We start from the raw sequence: 18,837 nt of genomic DNA, 5'->3' as shown, positions 1-18,837 counted from the left end.
GACTAACCTTATCCCCAAACAGTCTGTATTTTTGAACTTGTACTGAAACATTACTACTACTTATTTCTATAGCACTACTAGATTACGCAGCCCTGTACACTTGTAAATGAAGACACTGTCCCTGCTTACAATCTGCTTACAATCTAATCAGGACAGACAAATGGGACAAATAAGGGATAAGGGAATTAATAAGGTGAGAAAGATAAAACATACAAAGGGTACTGTATAAGTGAATAGGGGGTTCGGAGTTAAAAGCAGCATCAAAAAGGTGGGCTTTTAGCCTAGATTTGAAGACGGCCAGAGATGGAACTTGACATACTGGCTCAGGAAGTCTATTCTAGGCAAATGGTGCAGCAAGATAAAGGAGTTTGCAGCGGAAGAGAATGGTACTGACAAGAGATTTACCCAATCAACGGAGTTCCTGAGAAGGAGTGTACAGAGAGAGGTAAGAGTGGAGAGGTACTGAACAGCTGTAGAGTGAATACACTTGTAAGTAAATAAGAGGAGTTTGAATTGTATGTGGAAACAGAGGGAGCCAATGAAGTGACTTGAGGAGAGGGTTAATATGCATAGTGACACTGGCGGAATATAAGTGTGCAGCTGAACTTTGAACAGATTGAAGGGAAGAAAGATGGCTTAGTGAGAGACCTGTGAGAAGCAAGTTGCAGTAGTCTAAGTGAGAGGTGACAAGAGTGTGGATAAGGGTTTTGGTAGTGTGCTCAGAAAGGAAAGGACAAATTTTGGTGATGATATAGAGAAAGAAATGACAGAGCTGAAAGAAGCCAAGAGGGAGATAGGTCTAGTGAAAGCAGAGGCGGAAGAACAAATGGCTAGGAATGCAAGGAAGGGAGACAAAAAATTTTTCAGGTATATTAGTGAAAGAAGGAAGGTTAGAAATTGAATTGTGAGACAGACAGATGCTGTGGACAGCTATGTGGAGAGTGATGATGAAAAAGCGAACGTACTCAACAAATACACCACAATAAGAATGGAGTGGATATCACACTGTTCACAGAAGAATGTGTTTATGAACAGCTTGAAAAATTAAAGGTGGACAAAGCCATGGGACCGCATGGGATCCATCCCAGGATATTGAGGGAGCTTAGAGAGATTCTGGCAGGTCGTCTTAAAGATTTGTTTAATAAATCCTTAGAGACAGGAGAGGTTCTGAAAAATTAGAGAAGAGCGGATGTGGTCCCTCTTCACAAAAGTGGCAACAGAGAAGAAGTGAGAAACTATAAGCCGGTAAGCCTCACTTCAGTTATTGGAAAAGTAATGGAAGCATTGCTGAAGGAAAGGATAGTGAATTTCCTGGAAATCCAGTAAGTTACAAGATTCAAGGCAGCATGGTTTTACCAAAGGTAAATCATGCCAAACAAATTTGATTGAATTCTTTGACAGGGTGACCAGAGAACTGGATCGAGGACGTGCGCTAGATGAAATCTACTTGGATTTCAGCAAAGCATTTGATATGGTCCCTCATAGAAGGATCTTAAATAAACTTGAAAGGCTGAAGTTAGGACCCAGTGGTGAACTGGATTAGAAACTGGTTGACAAATGTCAGAGGATGGTGGTCAATGGAATTCACTCAGAGGAAGGAAAGGTGAGTAGCAGAGTGCCTTGGGAATCAGTGCTGGGGTCAGTTCAGTTTTGTGAGTGACATTGCCGAAGGATTAAAAGGTAAATTTGCCTTTTTGCGGATGAAGCCAAGATTTGTAAGAGCGGACACCCCGGAGGGTTGGGAAATATGAAAAGGGATCTGCAAAAGTTAGAAGAATGGTTTAACATTTGGCAATTAAAATTTAATGCAAAAAAGTGAAAAGTTGATGCATTTGGGGGGTAGAAACCCAAGGGAGCTATATGTCCTAGGAGGTGAGAGGCTGATATGCAAAGACAGGGAAAGGGACCTTGGGGTGATGGTGCCTGAGGACCTTAAAGCAGAAAAACAGTGTGACAAAGCAGTGGCTGTAGCCAGAAGGATTGTAGGCTGCATTGATAGAGGAGTAACCAGCACAAGAGAGGAGGTGTTGATCTCCCTGTACAAGTTGTTGATGAGGTCCCACGTGGAGTATTGTGTTCAGTTTTGGAGGTTGTATCTTGCCAAGGATATAAAAAGACTAGAAATGGTCCAGAGGAAGGCAACAAAAAAGATATGATGCCTGCACCATAAGACATATGAGAAGAGACTGGAAGACCTAAATAGGTATAGCCTAGAAGAAAGAAGGGACAGTGGAGATATGATACAGAATTTAAACACTTGAAAGGTATTAATATAGAAACAAATCTTTTCCAGAGAAGGTGAAATGGTAAATTAGAGGACATGAGCTGAGGTAGACTTAGGAGTAATATCAGGAAATTTATTTTTCATGTAGTGGGTGGTCGATGCCTGGAATGCCCTCCTGAGGGAGGTGGTAGAGACAAAAACAGTGACGGAATTCAAAAAGGTGTGGGATAAATACAGAGGAACCCTATTTATTCACTCATTCGTGACATTTATACCCCACATTAGCCTAAAATAGACTCAATTTAATATGGCTTACAAACAATAAAGTGCATAAAACATAATGTACAGAATATAACACAAATGACAATAAGTATGGATAGGTGAGAGCATAATTAGGCAGGACTAGATGGGAAACGAAATTAAGAAAAGGGTGTAGGTAAAGTTCAAATAGAGTTCTTTGTATTCAGAAAGGCCAGACTGAAGAACTGTGGTTTTAGAAGACTTCTAAAAGTTAGGTAATCATATGTAAACTTGATTGATTTAGGAAGAGAATTCCAAATTTTGGTGCCTTGATAAGAAAAATTGCCAGAGTGAATTGTTTTATATATCCCGTTCTTACACATAGGGAAATGTAAGACAAGATATTCTCTAGATGATGAAACAGCATTACGAGGGGGTAATTCAATAAGTTATTCATATATGATGGAGCTTGACCAAACAATTTGGTGAATGAAAATGCATAATTTGAAATATATTCTCTCTCTTATTGGTAACCAGTGTAGCTCATATAAAAGAGGAGTGGCTTTGGTGAAGCGAGGAGATCTACATATAAGACAAGCAGCAGTATTTTGAGCTGTTTGTAATTTTTTGAGAAGACCACCTTTAAGTCCAGCATAGATGGAATTGCAATAGTCTAATTTGGTGAGGACAAGGGATTGAACCAAAGTACGAAAGCGAGATTTAGAGAGATCTCAATCTCTTTAGCTTCCAAAGTGAGTGAAAGACACTTGAGGTCAACTTAGAGACTTGGTTTTCAAGGGTGAGGAAACGATCTATTTTGACTCCCAAGATTTTCATTGATGACTCAAGGGAATAGGTTTTGTTCTTAATAGTAAAGTTACTAAGATTCATAGGATGGTGAGGATTAGTTATAATTAGAAACTAGTTTTTTCCGTATTAAGTTTTAGTTTGAAATTAGGAGCCTGTGGTTTCATAAGTTTTATCCCTAGACTAATCAAGTGAGTTATGCCAAGTAATTCCTTGGATATAAATGGTGACATCATTAGCATATATGTATGTCAAAAGACCATGTTTTTCTAAAAGATAACCAAGAGGTATCATAATGTTAAACAAGATAGGGGAAAGAGGGGATCCACGAGGGACCCCACAGCCAGGAGAAGGAATAAAGGACACCTGATTGATTGACTTGATACGACCTAGATATTAAGAAGCCAGAAAACCATTTCAGGACAACCCCACAGATTCTGTAATAGTCAAGAATGTTTAAAAGAATATTATGATAAACAGTATCAAAGGTACTGGATAGATCAAATTGACATATCGGTATTTTGTTGCCAAAACTTAATTCTCGTCTAAGGTTAGCTGAGAGGGTGGTAAGCACAGTTTCTGTACTGTAAGAGTGCCTAAAACCAGATTGTGAGCTATGCAAAATGGCATGAAGCTGGAGATGCTCCATAGGTTGGCGCATGACAAGTCCTTCCATTACTTTAACAAGAGGAGGAATTGAGGCTTCTCCGAGGACAAGCAGGCTGCTTGTTCTCACGACTGGGTTGACGTCCACGGCAGCCCCCACCAACCGGAACAAAACTTCGCGGGCGGTCCCGCATGCAGGGCACGCCCACCGCGCATGCGCGGCCGTCTTCCTGCCCTTGCGTGACCGTTCCCGCTCAGTCTTTTCTGCGCTGGAGAGAGCCGTGTTTGTCTCTCTCTCTGTCAGCCCCGGAAACCGGATCGCGTTTTCGCGCGAATCTTCTTCTTTTTTCGTTGTTCGTGTTTTCTCTTAGTTTTCTTTTATAAACCAAAAAAAAAAAAAACGCTGAACTTTGTTTTCCCTTGTCTCTTAGCGGGGGCGTCGCGTTGGGGCCTTGTGGCCGCGCGGTCGATTTCTTTTCGAGGTGTGATTTTTCCGCCACCATCGACAACTTTGATTTCACCGACGCGATTTTTCCGTCGATGTCCTCGAAGGTCCCGAGTGGATTTAAGAAGTGTGGTCGGTGCGGCCGGCATATCTCACAGACCGACACTCACGCTTGGTGCCTCCAGTGCCTCGGGCCGGAGCACGATACCAAGACGTGTACTTTGTGTCTCGGTCTCCGGAAACGGACACAAGTAGCGAGGCAAGTTCTTCGGGACCGTCTTTTTGGAACTTGCGCCGGCCCCTCGACGTCGACTTTGACGGCATCGGTATCGACGGCCAGTTCTTCTGTACCTGTATCAATGTCCACGAAATCTGCACCGATGGCATCGACCCCAGGAGCACAGGTCCCGTCGGCCCGCCGGTCCCCCGGTGAAGGCAGGGGTGAGAGGCCGTTTGGGCAATCGGCCCCGGTCACTCCCTCTACCCAGGGCCCTCGGGACCGAACCCTGTCGGACCCGGTCCCTCGAGGCCGAGGGGGATCGACCTCCTCCTCCTCAATTCCACCAAGCGCCGATGACGGGCATCGCAAGAAGACGAAGAAACACCGTCATCGGTCGCCCTCGATGCATCGGCAGCGTCGAGAGGAGAGGTCCCCCTCTGTAGTAGAGGTACCGCCGCGTCAGGGTGCCAGCACTTCGGTGCAGTCTCCTGGACCCGAACTGCTTCCGGGACAGACGCCTCTACCGGCTCCCTCGCCTTTCCCGACAGCGGGCCTGGACGAGTGCCTCCGAGCCATTCTTCCGGGGATTCTGGAAGGGCTGATGTGCAAGACTGTGCCGGCGCCGGGGGTGCTTGCGCCCTCGGCGCCGTTGATTGTGGCACCGGCGTGCTCTAGCCCGGTGCCGAGGCCTTTGAATCCACTCAAACCCAGAGTTAATGCAGCCCCAATTGCCTCATGACTCGGCGGTCGTGGACTCTGCTCTCAAGAGGGCACGGAGTTCGAGGGATACCGCCTCGGCGCCCCCGGGGCGGGAGTCTCGCACTCTGGACTCGTTTGGGAGGAAGGCCTACCAATCCTCCATGCTCGTGACCCGCATCCAGTCTTACCAGCTCTACACGAGCATCCACATGCGGAATAATGTGAAGCAACTGGCGGACCTGGTTGACAAGCTCCCGCCGGAGCAGTCCAGGCCTTTTCAGGAGGTGGTCAGGCAGCTGAAGGCGTGCAGAAAGTTCCTGTCCAGGGGTATTTATGACACCTGTGACGTGGCATCTCGTGCTGCGGCCCAAGGTATAGTGATGCGCAGGCTCTCATGGCTGCGTGCCTCTGACCTGGACAACCGCACCCAGCAGAGACTGGCCGACGTCCCTTGCCGGGGGGATAATATTTTTGGCGAGAAGGTCGAGCAGCTGGTGGACCAACTGCATCAGCGGGAAACCGCCCTCGACAAGCTCTTCCACCGGGCGCCTTCAGCATCCACCTCAGCAGGTGGACGTTTTTCCCGGGCCAGGCAGGCTGTGCCCTATGCCTTTACCAAGCGTAGGTACACCCAGCCGGCCCGAAGGCCTCGTCAGGCACAGGGACAGTCCCAGCGCGCTCGTTCTCATCAACAGCGTGCGCCTAAGCAGCCCCCTGCGCCTCCACAGCAAAAGCCGGGGACGGGCTTTTGACTGGATCCATGGGAACATAGCCGCCCTCAAAGTGTCCGTACCGGACGATCTGCCGGTCGGAGGGAGGTTAAAATTTTTTCACCAAAGGTGGCCTCTCATAACCTCCGACCAGTGGGTTCTCCAAATAGTGCGGTGCGGATACGTCCTGAATTTGGCCTCCCCTCCACCAAATTGTCCTCCGGGAGCTCAATCCTTCAGCTCCCATCACAAGCAGGTACTTGCAGAGGAACTCTCCGCCCTTCTCAGCGCCAATGCGGTCGAGCCCGTACCACCCGGGCAGGAAGGGCAGGGATTCTATTCCAGGTACTTCCTTGTGGAAAAGAAAACAGGGGGGATGCGTCCCATCCTAGACCTGAGAGGCCTGAACAAATTCCTGGTCAAAGAAAAGTTCAGGATGCTTTCCTTGGGCACCCTTCTGCCAATGATTCAGAAAAACGATTGGCTATGTTCCCTGGATTTAAAGGACGCATACACTCACATCCCAATACTGCCAGCTCACAGACAGTATCTCAGATTCCGCCTGGGCACACGGCACTTTCAGTATTGTGTGCTGACCTTTGGGCTCGCCTCTGCCCCACGGGTGTTTACAAAGTGCCTCGTGGTGGTAGCGGCGTATCTACGCAAGCTGGGGGTGCACGTGTTCCCATATCTCGACGATTGGCTGGTCAAGAACACCTCGGAGGCAGGAGCTCTCCGGTCCATGCAGTGCACTGTTCAACTCCTGGAGCTGCTGGGGTTTGTGATAAATTACCCAAAGTCCCATCTCCAGCCAGCCCAATCTCTGGAATTCATAGGAGCTCTGCTGAATACCCAGACGGCTCAGGCCTTCCTTCCCGAAGCGAGGGCCAACAACCTCCTGTCCCTGGCTTCCCAGACCAGAGCGTCTCAGCAGATCACAGCCAGGCAGATGTTGAGACTTCTGGGTCATATGGCCTCCACAGTTCATGTGACTCCCATGGCTCGTCTTCACATGAGATCTGCTCAATGGACCCTAGCTTCCCAGTGGTTTCAAGCCACCGGGAATCTAGAAGATGTCATCCGCCTCTCCACCAGTTGTAGCACTTCACTGCACTGGTGGACCATTCGGACCAATTTGACCCTGGGACGTCCATTCCAAATTCCACAGCCCACGAAAGTGCTGACGGATGCATCTCGCCTGGGGTGGGGAGCTCATGTCGATGGGCTTCACACCCAGGGACTGTGGTCCCTCCAGAAAAAGGATCTTCAGATCAACCTCCTGGAGCTCCGAGCGATCTGGAACACACTGAAGGCTTTCAGAGATCGGCTGTCCTGTCAAATTATCCAAATTCGGACAGACAATCAGGTTGCAATATATTACATCAACAAGCAGGGGGGCACCGGATCTCGCCCCCTGTGTCAGGAAGCCGTCGGGATGTGGCGTTGGGCTTGCCAGTTCGGCATGCTCCTCCAAGCCACATACCTGGCAGGCGTAAACAACAGTCTGGCCGACAGACTGAGCAGTCATGCAACCGCACGAGTGGTCGCTCCATTCCAGAGTGGTACGGAAGATCTTCCGAGAGTGGGGCACCCCCTCGGTGGACCTTTTCGCCTCTTGGACCAACCACAAGCTGCCTCTGTTCTGTTCCAGACTTCAGACACACGGCAGGCTAGCGTCGGATGCCTTTCTCCTTCATTGGGGGACCGGCCTCCTGTATGCTTATCCTCCCATACCTTTGGTGGGGAAGACCTTACTGAAGCTCAAGCAAGACCGCGGCACCATGATTCTGATCGCGCCCTTTTGGCCCCGTCAGATCTGGTTCCCTCTTCTTCTGGAGTTGTCCTCCGAAGAACCGTGGAGATTGGAGTGTTTTCCGACTCTCATTTCACAGAACGACAGAGCGTTGCTGCACCCCAACCTTCAGTCTCTGGCTCTCATGGCCTGGATGTTGAGGGCGTAGACTTCGCTGCGTTGGGTCTGTCTGAGGGTGTCTCCCGTGTCTTGCTTGCCTCTAAGAAGGATTCCACTAAAAAGAGTTACTTTTTCAAGTGGAGGAGGTTTGTCGTTTGGTGTGAGAGCAAGGCCCTAGAACCTCGTTCTTGCCCTGCACAGAACCTGCTTGAATACCTTCTGCACTTACCAGAGTCTGGCCTCAAGACCAACTCAGTAAGGAATCACCTTAGTGCGATTAGTGCTTACCATTATCGTGTGGAAGGTAAAGCCATCTCTGGAGAGCCTTTAGTTGTTCGATTCATGAGAGGCTTGCTTTTGTCAAAGCCCCCTATCAAGCCTCCTGCAGTGTCATGGGATCTCAACGTCGATCTCACCCAGCTGATGAAACCTCCTTTTGAGCCACTGAATTCCTGCCATCTGAAGTACTTGACCTGGAAGGTCATTTTCTTGGTGGCAGTTACTTCAGCTCGTAGGGTCAGTGAGCTTCAAGCCCTGGTAGCTCATGCTCCGTATACCAAATTTCATCACAACAGAGTAGTGCTCCGCACTCACCCTAAGTTCCTGCCGAAGGTGGTGTCTGAGTTCCATCTTAACCAGTCAATTGTCTTGCCAACATTCTTTCCCAGACTGCATACCCACCCTGCTGAACGTCAGTTGCACACATTGGACTGCAAGAGAGCATTGGCCTTCTACTTGGAGCGGACACAGCCCCATAGACAGTCCGCCCAATTGTTTGTTTCTTTCGACCCTAACAGGATAGGGGTCGCTGTCGGGAAATGCACCATCTCCAATTGGCTAGCAGATTGCATTTCCTTCACTTATGCCCAGGCTGGGCTGACTCTAGAGGGCCATGTCATGGCTCATAGTGTCAGAGCCATGGCAGCGTCGGTGGCTCACTTGAAGTCAGCCACTATTGAAGAGATTTGCAAGGCTGCGACGTGGTCATCTGTCCACACATTCACATCACATTACTGCCTCCAGCAGGATACCCAACGCGACAGCCGTTGCGAGGTTAAATTGACCTGGGTTCTTGTTTTGAGTGAGCCTGAGAGCTAGGGATACCCCAGTCGTGAGAACAAGCCGCCTGCTTGTCCTCGGAGAAAGTGAATGGATACATACCTGTAGCAGGTGTTCTCCGAGGACAGCAGGCTGATTGTTCTCACCTACCCTCCCTCCTCCCCTTTGGAGTTGCGTTTTGATCATTTTCGCTTGTCATTCAACTGAGCGGGAACGGTCATGCACGGGCGGGAAGACGGCCGCGCATGCGCGGTGGGCGTGCCCTGCGTGCGGGACCGCCCGCGAAGTTTTGTTCCAGTTGGTGGGGGCTGCCGTGGACGTCAACCCAGTCGTGAGAACAATCAGCCTGCTGTCCTCGGAGAACACCTGCTACAGGTATGTATCATTCACTTACTGGTCTATAGTTAGAAACTATAGGCTAATTTGGATGTTTTTAGATAAGGAGTCAATAATATTGCCATTGTCAAAGGGAAAGAACAACATCAAAGTAAAAATTTGAGTGCAAGTGATGTAAGAATAAATCGGGAAAATAGAAAATAAATGGTAGAAAACAAAAATAAATGTTAAAAAAAAAAAAAAAAACCTTAAATGGCTGCAGGGGATGGATGTGTGAGTGACACTTGGACAGCTACTCTGGCTGTGAAGAACTAAGGCACAGTCAGACTTTGTAGGTTTGTCTGTATATGGCAATCTAGTTTAGGATAGGCTGGAAAGGGCTTCAATGACAACTTCAGTAGCTGGAACCGAGGACAGTGCTGGGCAGACTTTTATGGTCTGGGTCCCGCATTGACAAGATGGATTTGATAGGCTGGAGTGAGCTTTGAGAGCGCCAGTAGATGCAACATGAGCCGGGTGGACTTCAATGGTCTATGTCCCAAAAACACCAAAGAAAGACTCATGATAAAGTGGAGGTGGTGGACTTTGGTCCTGGGGAACTGAGGAACTGAGTTTGATTCCCACTTCAGGCACAGGCAGCTCCTTGTGACTCTGGGCAAGTCACTTAACCCTCCATTGCCCCATGTAAGCCGCATTGAGCCTGCCATGAGTGGGAAAGCGCGGGGTACAAATGTAACAAAAAAAAATATCACATTCATTGTTGATTTAATCATGAATTGATGGGTGTGACTGTTGGGCAGACTGGGTGGACCATTCAGGTTTTTATCTGTCATCATTTACTATGTTACTATGTCATACAAAGTACAAGGGCTTTCCATTACCCGTCCTGCTCAGACTCAAACTGAATTGACCAATATTTTATTTGAAGCAAATGAGTGCAGAGCTCATCTGATTTGTTTAGCTTAGGATGCCTTTGATACCTCATCTAAAATCCTAGCTTCAGCAATTATGGCCAAACACCTCACCTGGCTACAGGCTTTAGGGCTCAGAATGTGCAAGAGGCTGGTTGTATTAGAGTTAGTCTTTTTGGTGAAAAGGTTAAAGAAATAGTAGATTTGATCAAAGACCATAGTACCATGCTGAAACATCTTTCCGCTGTAGCTGTGGAACCTAAACTATCCTCTAGATGAATGAATACAATCCCCATATTGATTTTTACTTTTAGAAAATGGTGTATCCTTCCTGAAGTGGTGTGAAGTCACTTAACCCTCCATTGCCCCAGGTACAAATAAGTACCTGTATATACTATGTCAACCGCTTTGAATGTAGTTGCAAAAACCACAGAGAGGCGGTATATCAAGTCCCATTTCTCATTGCAAACCCTGTGCCACTTTAAGTATTTGGAAAAAGATGTTTGAAACTAGGACAGTGGTTTCCAAACCTGGAGGCACCCCAGCCTGTCAGGTTTTCAGGATATTCACAATGAATATTCATGAGAGAGATTTGCATACACTGCCTCCACTGCATGCAAATCTGTATCATGAGTTCATTGTGAATATCCTGAAAATCCGACTGGCTTGGTGCCTCCAGTACCAGGTTTGGGAACCATTGAACTAGGAGATTGGGAATATATTTGTCAAATTAAATTTATGTGGACAAATACAAAATGAAGCACATAGGAAAAAATAATTCGAAATACAGGTTTTGAGTTAGGAGTCACCACCACTTCTCAAAGAAAACTTCTTGGAATCTTTATAAACATTGAATTGTTCAGCCTATAGCACCATGGCTGCTAAAAATTAAAAAACAAATAGAATGTTAGGAATTATTTGTAAAGGGAGAACGAGACTGAGAATCTCATTGTGGTTTTGCATATGTCCCTGGTGCAACCACACCTTATGTATTACGTGTATGTTTGATTGCCCTATCTCAAAAAGGCAACAGAAATGACACTCTAAAGACATTAGGGCTTTTCACCTTGGACAGAATAGCCTAGTGGTTAGAGCACTGAGCTGACAACCAGGGAAGCCTGGTTCAAATCCTACTGCTGATCCTTGTTATCTTGGGCAAGTCACTTAACCCTTTATTACCTTAGGTACAAACTTAGGGCCCTGTTTACTAAGCCGCATTATAGGCACATTAGTGTGTTTAATGTGCATTAACCATGTACGCGCCTACAATATCCCTATAGGCACCTACATGGTTGGCACACATGCTAATTGTAGGTGTGTTAAAAACACTAATGTGCCTTAGTAAACAAGGCCCTTAGACTGTAAGCCCTCTGGGGACAGGGAAATTCCTGAATGTAACTCACCTTGAGCTACTACTGACAAAGGAGCGAGCTAAGGCCAACTAAATAAATAAGCTGTGGAATTTGTTGCCTGAGGATATGGTCAAAGTGAATAACTTATCAGGGTTCAAAAGAGGTTTGGACAGGTTCTTGGAGGAAATGTCCATTAAAAAAAAAACAAAAAAACCTCAAAACTTAGTAGCTAGGTAGACTTGAGAGAGCTATTGCTCATCCCTGGAAATGAGCTAAGAGTACTAGATCTACCTTTTGGTACCTGCCGAGTAACTGTGACCTGGATTGAGAGAGTGGTGGATGCTTGGAATGCTCTCCCACTGGAGATGGTGGAGAGGAAAACAATAACGGAATTCAAACATGCGTGGGATAAACATAAAGGAATCCTGTTCCGAGGGAATGGATCCTCAGAAGCTTAGCCGAGATTGGGTGGCAGAGCTGGTGGTGGGAGGTGGGGCTGGTGGTTGGGAGGCGGGGATAGTGCTGGGCAGACTTGTACGGTCTGTGCCCTGAAAATGACAGATACAAATCAAGGTAAGGTATGCACAAAAAGTAGCACATATGAGTTTATCTTGTTGGGCAGACTGGATGGACCGTGCAGGTCTTTTTCTGCCGTCATCTACTATGTTACTATGATTGGCTGCTGTTGGAGAGAGGATCCTAGGCTTGATGGACATTGGCCTGATTTCAGCATAGTTTTTGCAATGTTCTTAAGAGAAGAAGGCTCTAGGTTAGTCATAAAAGGAGCCAGAATGGTTTTAGAGGCAGAGAGAGAGTTACTTTTCAGGGACCGTTGTCTGTTATTTTGGTTTACATTTAACCGTTTTGGAGAATTTAGTGATAGTAACGTTGGCCTGTGATTCAGGAGATGTCCCAGGCCCCAGAGTATGTGGTTCTCCTCTGCCATTGATTTTGTGTTCATGGACATGCCTCTGAATCTCTGGGTTGGTGGTTTTGACTTAACTTTAGCTTATGCTTCTTGGCTCCCTTTTTATAAATGTATCTTGGTTAAAGCACTGTGTAAAAATGTATCTTAACAGAAAGTGCCAGAATTCATTGAATCTAGTTTTCTAATACACCTAACTTTAATTATCTTCTCTAAATACATTGTTGCTGAACAAGAATCAGCAAGAAGCATATACTTCTGAGCTAGCATAATAGTCCAAATTTAATTGTTCCAGTTTATTTTGGGCCCAGCACATCATGATAGTGGTAAATATTCTTCATCTAGTCTTATCATTGGTAGTGTTCAGTGGGGTGCTGACTAGCCTGTGTTGCCTTTTAGCATAGCCTTATCAATCGTCTTATAACTAAATGCCCACACAATTCCAAAAAAATGATGTGGAAAATTACTTGTCCGTTCTTTTTCCAGGTTGTAATAAATGGAGGAGCAGCATCCAATAGTGATCAAGATACTGAGGACACAGAACTGATGGCAATCTACACCACAGAACATGGCATAGCCGAAAAGGTAATGGGGCATTTTTTCCCTTTTAATTTGTTTAGGTAAATCCTGCTTAAGTATAGGTAGACATTGAAGAACTGTTTGGTTTGATGCCTGTCCCAGTTTGGAGTGTTTATTGAAGCTGGTGGCTGCAATTCAAGCAGTTTAGTTGTACCTTTTTGTTTCAAAGTCTTGGTAGTGAAAGGACTGCCATTGTTCCAGATTTTATGGCTCAGATGATTTCCTCCTAGTTTTATTAAATTCTGGTGCTGATAAGACACCGTTTTCCCCTCTCATTTCGGTATGGATGTTATTCTAGAGAGATCAGGGTAGATAAAGAGATTAAAGGCTAACTATAGTAACACCAATGACATAGGAGGGTTCTCTAAATCATTAACTCTAATACAGCTTTTATTTAATTAAGATTTTATCATAATAGGCATTAATTTAAGAATAAAAAAAAAATACAACATTATACAAAAAAAGAAAAACATGATCTTAAAGTCCATGTCAAGGTGAAGTATGAAGTATAATAAAAGAAAAAAGTACACAATTGGGTAGGCCTAGAGACATCTGGGAATAACATAAGTGACCACAAAAAGGTAAATTATTGTTAGGAAAATAGGCCCTCAAAATTGTCTGCTTTTGTTCCTCTGAATATAAAGTAACTAATAAAGTTGCTCACTTGTAAGCTATCTGGAGAACTAATTGCATCTATCCCTCCCTCCTCTCTGACCCCTCTAAGTAAATAATAAGCATTAATAATCGTCAGAGATTCAGGACTAGGTAATTGCAATATGTCTGTCAGAGACATTTTAAACAACTTTGAGATAAAGTTCATGTGTTACAGGAAAATTCAAGAGTCTTAGATTACGTACCTGTGCTGAATTTTCAAGTGTTTTCATCTGCATATGCATCAGTAGGTTATCTGTAGTAGCAGCTGAAATTGCAGTGTGGACAGTTTTTTTTAAAGCTGTGAACTTGATTTAATTACCTGTTGTTCCACTGAACCAATTCTGTTATGTTCAATAATTTTGGAGGAAGTATCTTCAGAAAATTTAGACAATAAGGGAAGATTATCGTATAGTGTTTTCTTTATTCTAAACACTACAGAGCCGATACCTGATTTTCTCAGAAATACTACACCATTGGCTTCACTGCAGTAGAGGAGTCCGACTGAGATGAGCCCAATACAGGCTTAACAGGGGTAGGCATGGGAATGGGAACTCAAAGTTCGTCTTAGAGATTCACTGCCTCCATTACTAGGTGGCAACAAATACCTGCAGTCTGATGGTGTACTGTTGTGGTTCACTGGCATTGCTGTGGTCGGAAGGCTGACCAGTGACTCTCTTCCGTTCAAGAAGCTTTGCCCTAGGAGAAGAGTATAATGCTTTAAACATAAAAATAAACCTCCCCGTAAACCCATATTTCCCCACTGTAGCAAAGGACATGGTTGAAAGCCTTCTTGGCAATAAAGCCTATTAAAAGGGAAGGAGAATCATTCCTTCCTTGTCATCAGCAGCAGATGAATCCATTATGAATGGGTTGTGTCCACTTACCAGCAGGGGGAGATAGAGAACACTGAAAACCATAGTGCCTCTAGGACGGCTAGCTCCATCTGCCTCTCAGTATTTCTCTATCTCCCAGCAGGGTTGGACGCAGCTTGTTCAGCTCCTTGAAGATTCTGCCTGGGGTGGCTCCTGTGCTTTTTGCCAGTTGTAGCAGGGATGTTGTGGCTAAATGGAGCCCACTTTAAAGGCACATAGGTTCGCCCTTTCCCTGCCTTACCCTTCCCCTGCCTTACCCTTCCCCCTATGTGGATGCAGGCATATAGGTAAGAGCGGTACTCAGCTCCTCCGGGGAGGGCCCGCGGACGGCATTCCGATCGGGGTGAATTTGGCGTAAAGCCGCCATTTTGAATTTTCTTCCACAGTTTTTCGGCGATGGCTGCTGAGGGAGTTAAGCGCTGTTCCCGTTGTGGCAAGTGCAGATCAGCAGTGGGGCTCTGTAAAACGTGCTGTTTAGATGGTAGAGCCAGTACGAGCATGGTGAGGGATGATTCTTCCTGCTCTATGGAGCTGGCAGCGGGCGCCATCTTGGAAGCGCCGCATGGCTCGACTCCCGTGGTTGCGGAGGAGTCTGAGAGCAGAGGGGTGCCTCAGGCCGAGGCTATTACTACTACTATTTAGCATTTCTATAGCGCTACAAGGCGTACGCAGCACTGCACAAACATAGAAGAAAGACAGTCCAGAGGAGCTCCGTTCCCCGTGGCTCCTAATTCGGAGACAGGAGTTCAGGGTGAGTTTTTCTCCCCCGAGTTTGTGCTTATTTTACATAAAGCCTTCATGCTGAAAAGAGCTGTGCCGCGGGAGTCTGACACTGCGTTGCTACCTGGTCCCCCTCCGACTGATGATGGCCCGGGGCTGATGTCAGACATGGATTCCCCTGAGCGTTGGATGCACGCTAAGCATAGAGGGGTAAATTCCCCGTCAGAGAGTCCCCCCCCCCCCCCCCCCCCCGTGGTTGGGCTGTGGGGGCTCTGAGAGATCTGGCGGGCCTTGGTGATCTGAGGAGCCAGAGGAAGGTGCCGGTTTGCCACTGGATCTGGATGATCCCACTGCATTTCGGATTTTCCACCGCGATGAGCTGCCAGCACTTATCTCTGATGCCTTACAGGCCCTCTCTATTGATGATCCTGTTAAAAGCGAGGCCTTCTCTGGTAATCTGGGGATGGCGAGTACTAAGAATCCTGCTCGAGCCTTTCCTTTGCATGACTCAATCCAAGAGCTTTTTTCTGCTCAATGGGCTGACCCTGAGGGGCCCTTGAAAGTGGCCAGGGCGATGGGGCATCATTACCCTCTGAGTGAGGAGCACTTGGCCCGTTTTGGGATGCCTAAAGTGGATGCCTTAGTCACAGCGGTGACAAAAAAGAGCACCCTCCCAGTAGAGGGAGGGGTCACCCTGAAGGACATTCAGTACCGGAGGCTGGAATCAGCGCTAAAACGGTCCTTCGAGATTTCTGGCCTAGCCTTAAGGGCGTCTGTTTGCAGTTCTTATGCTGCTTGAGCCTGCCTCTCTTGGTTACAACAGACAGTGGAACAGCCTGTGGGTGGTGCGGAGTCCCTCGCTGAGGTTGCACCACGAATGGAATCGGCCTTGTCATTTTTAACTGACGCCCTCTATCATCTGGTCAGAGCTTCGGCTAAACAGATGTCTGTGGCGGTGTCCGCCCGCCGCCTTCCATGGCTACGGCATTGGGCGGCTGACATGGCCTCTAAGCAAAGGCTGGTGAAGTGGCCCTTTCGGGGCCTTCTGTTATTTGGAGAGGAGTTGGAGAAGATTGTTAAAGACCTGGGGGATGCTAAACCCCAGAGGTTACCTGAGGATAGGACGCGGCCGCCTTCCAAGGGTGGTTCCCTCCTCCTCCAAACCTCGCTTCCATGAAGCTCGAAGGTATCGCCCGGGGGCGCTCTGCTGGGTTTACTCAACGTGCCCGTTTTCAGCAGAGGCACTCCTTTCGCTCGGACAAATGCTCCGCAGCAGCAGGCTCAAGGCCAGGAGTTCAGGGCCGTCCTCCACAATGATGGGACACCGGTCCACTCCTCCTTTACAGCTGTAGGAGGACGCCTTTCCCTCTTTCTCGAGGAGTGGACCAAGATTACCTCAGATCAGTGGCTCCTGGACCTGATCAGAGAAGGTTACCGATTGGAATTCGGTGCCCTGGTGAGAGACGTGTGTTTGGAGTCCCGATGCGGCACTGCCGTCAAACGGGCGGCGGTAGAGGAGACCTAACAAGTCTTGTTGCATCTTTGAGCGGTGATCCCTGTGCCTCCCACCGAACATGGCTGCGGTCGTTACTCCATTTATTTTGTGGTGCCGTGAAAAGGCAGGTCTTATCGGTCCATTCTTGACTTAAAGAAAGTCAACGAGTCACTAAGAGTGCTGCATTTTCACATGGAAACGCTGTGCTCCGTCATTGCGGCGGTTCAACCAGGAGAGTTCCTCACGTCTCTGGACCTGAAAGAAGCTTACTTGCACATTCCTATATAGCCCCCGCACCAACGGTTCCTCCGGTTTGCAGTGTTGGGAAAACATTGCCAGTTTTGGACCTTGCCTTTTGGCCTCGCCACAGCTCCCCGAACCTTTTCCACGGTAATGGTGGTAGTAGCTGCCTTTCTTAGGTGAGAGGGTATCCGGGTTCACCCGTACTTCGACGACTGGCTCATCAGAAGAGAGTCGTCTGCAGAAGAGAGTCCTCAAGAGACGTTATGGTACTGGGGCCACATGATAACAGTGACCATAATATGATCAGTTTTGATATCGACCTTGAAGTAACTGTACACAGAAAGTCAAATACGTTAGCGTTTAACTTTAAAAAAGGAGACTATGATAAAATGAGAAGAACGGTAAAAAAAAAACTTAGGGGGGCAACTGAGAGAGTAAAAACTGTACAACAGGCGTGGACGCTGTTCAAAAATACCATCCTGGAGGCCCAGGCCATACATATTCCGCGAATTAGAAAAGAAAGATGGAACTCCAAAAGACAGCCGGCCTGGTTGAAAAGTGAGGTGATGGGAAGCTATTAGGGCTAAAAGAAACGCCTTCAGAAAATGGAAGAAGGAACCGTCTGAAAATAACAAGAAGCAGCATAAGGAGTGTCAAAGCAAATGCAAGGCGCAGATAAAGAAGGCCAAGAGGGATTACGAAAAAAAGATAGCATTAGAGGCAAAAAAACATAGTAAAAATTTTTTTCGGTATATTAAAAGCAGGAAGCCGGCAAAAGAATCGGTTGGGCCGCTGGATGACTGAGGGGTAAAAGGGGTGATCAAGGAAGACAAAGACGTAGCGGAGAGACTGAATGAATTCTTTGCTTCGGTCTTCACCGAGGAAGATTTGGGTGGGATACCGGTGTCGAAAATGGTATTTCAAGCGGACAAGTCGGAGAAACTTACTGACTTCACGGTAAACCTGGAGGACGTAATGGGGCAGTTCGGCAAACTGAAGAGTAGCAAATCTCCTGGACCGGATGGTATTCATACTAGAGTACTGATAGAACTGAAAAATGAGCTTGTGGAGCTACTGCTAGTGATATGCAACTTATCCTTAAAATCGAGCGTGGTACCAGAAGATTGGAGGGTGGCCAATGTAACGCCCATTTTTAAAAAAGGCTCCAGAGGAGATCCGGGAAATTATAGACCGGTGAGTCTGACGTCGGTGCCGGGGAAAATGGTAGAGGCTATTATTAAAAACAAAATTACAGAGCACATCCGAGGACATGGATTACTGAGACCGAGTCAGCACGGCTTTTGTGTGGGCAAATCTTGCCTGACCAATTTACTTCAATTCTTTGAAGGAGTAAACAAACATGTGGACAAAAGGGAGCCGGTTGATATTGTGTATCTGGATTTTCAAAAGGCGTTTGACAAGGTACCTCATGAAATGCTACAGAGGAAATTGGAGGGTCATGGGATAGGAGGAAATGTACTATTGTGGATTAAAAACTGGTTGAAGGCTAGGAAACAGAGAGTGGGGTTAAATGGGCAGTATTCACAATGGAGAAGGGTAGCTAGTGGGGTTCCTCAGGGGTCTGTGCTAGGACCGCTGCTTTTTAATATATTTATAAATGATTTAGAGATGGGAGTAACTAGCGAGGTAATTAAATTTGCTGATGACACAAAGTTATTCAAAGTCGTTAACTCGTGACAGGATTGTGAAAAATTACAAGAGGACCTTATGAGACTGGGAGACTGAGCGGCTAAATGGCAGATGACTTTTAATGTGAGCAAGTGCAAGGTGATGCATGTGGGAAAAAAGAACCCAAATTATAGCTACG

The 18,837-nt window shown here is 46.8% G+C and overlaps 1 protein-coding gene across 4 annotated transcripts in view; it reads left to right on the top strand.

Annotated features, from left to right (window-relative positions):
* SLC23A2 (solute carrier family 23 member 2) overlaps window positions 1–18,837 on the top strand; it is a 326,193-nt gene that overhangs the window by 166,356 nt on the left and 141,000 nt on the right. For all 4 annotated transcript variants that reach the window (XM_030201843.1, XM_030201844.1, XM_030201845.1 and 1 more), the window contains one exon: window positions 12,933–13,031. In XM_030201843.1, the coding sequence (XP_030057703.1) occupies window positions 12,933–13,031 (99 nt within the window). The remainder of the gene's footprint in view (window positions 1–12,932; window positions 13,032–18,837) is intronic.

Source organism: Microcaecilia unicolor, chromosome 4, assembly GCF_901765095.1.
Source record: "Microcaecilia unicolor chromosome 4, aMicUni1.1, whole genome shotgun sequence".
Classification (NCBI taxonomy): Eukaryota; Metazoa; Chordata; class Amphibia; order Gymnophiona; family Siphonopidae; genus Microcaecilia; species Microcaecilia unicolor.
The sequence above is the reverse complement of the archived record's forward strand: the minus strand, read 5'-3'. Positions and strand labels throughout refer to the sequence as shown.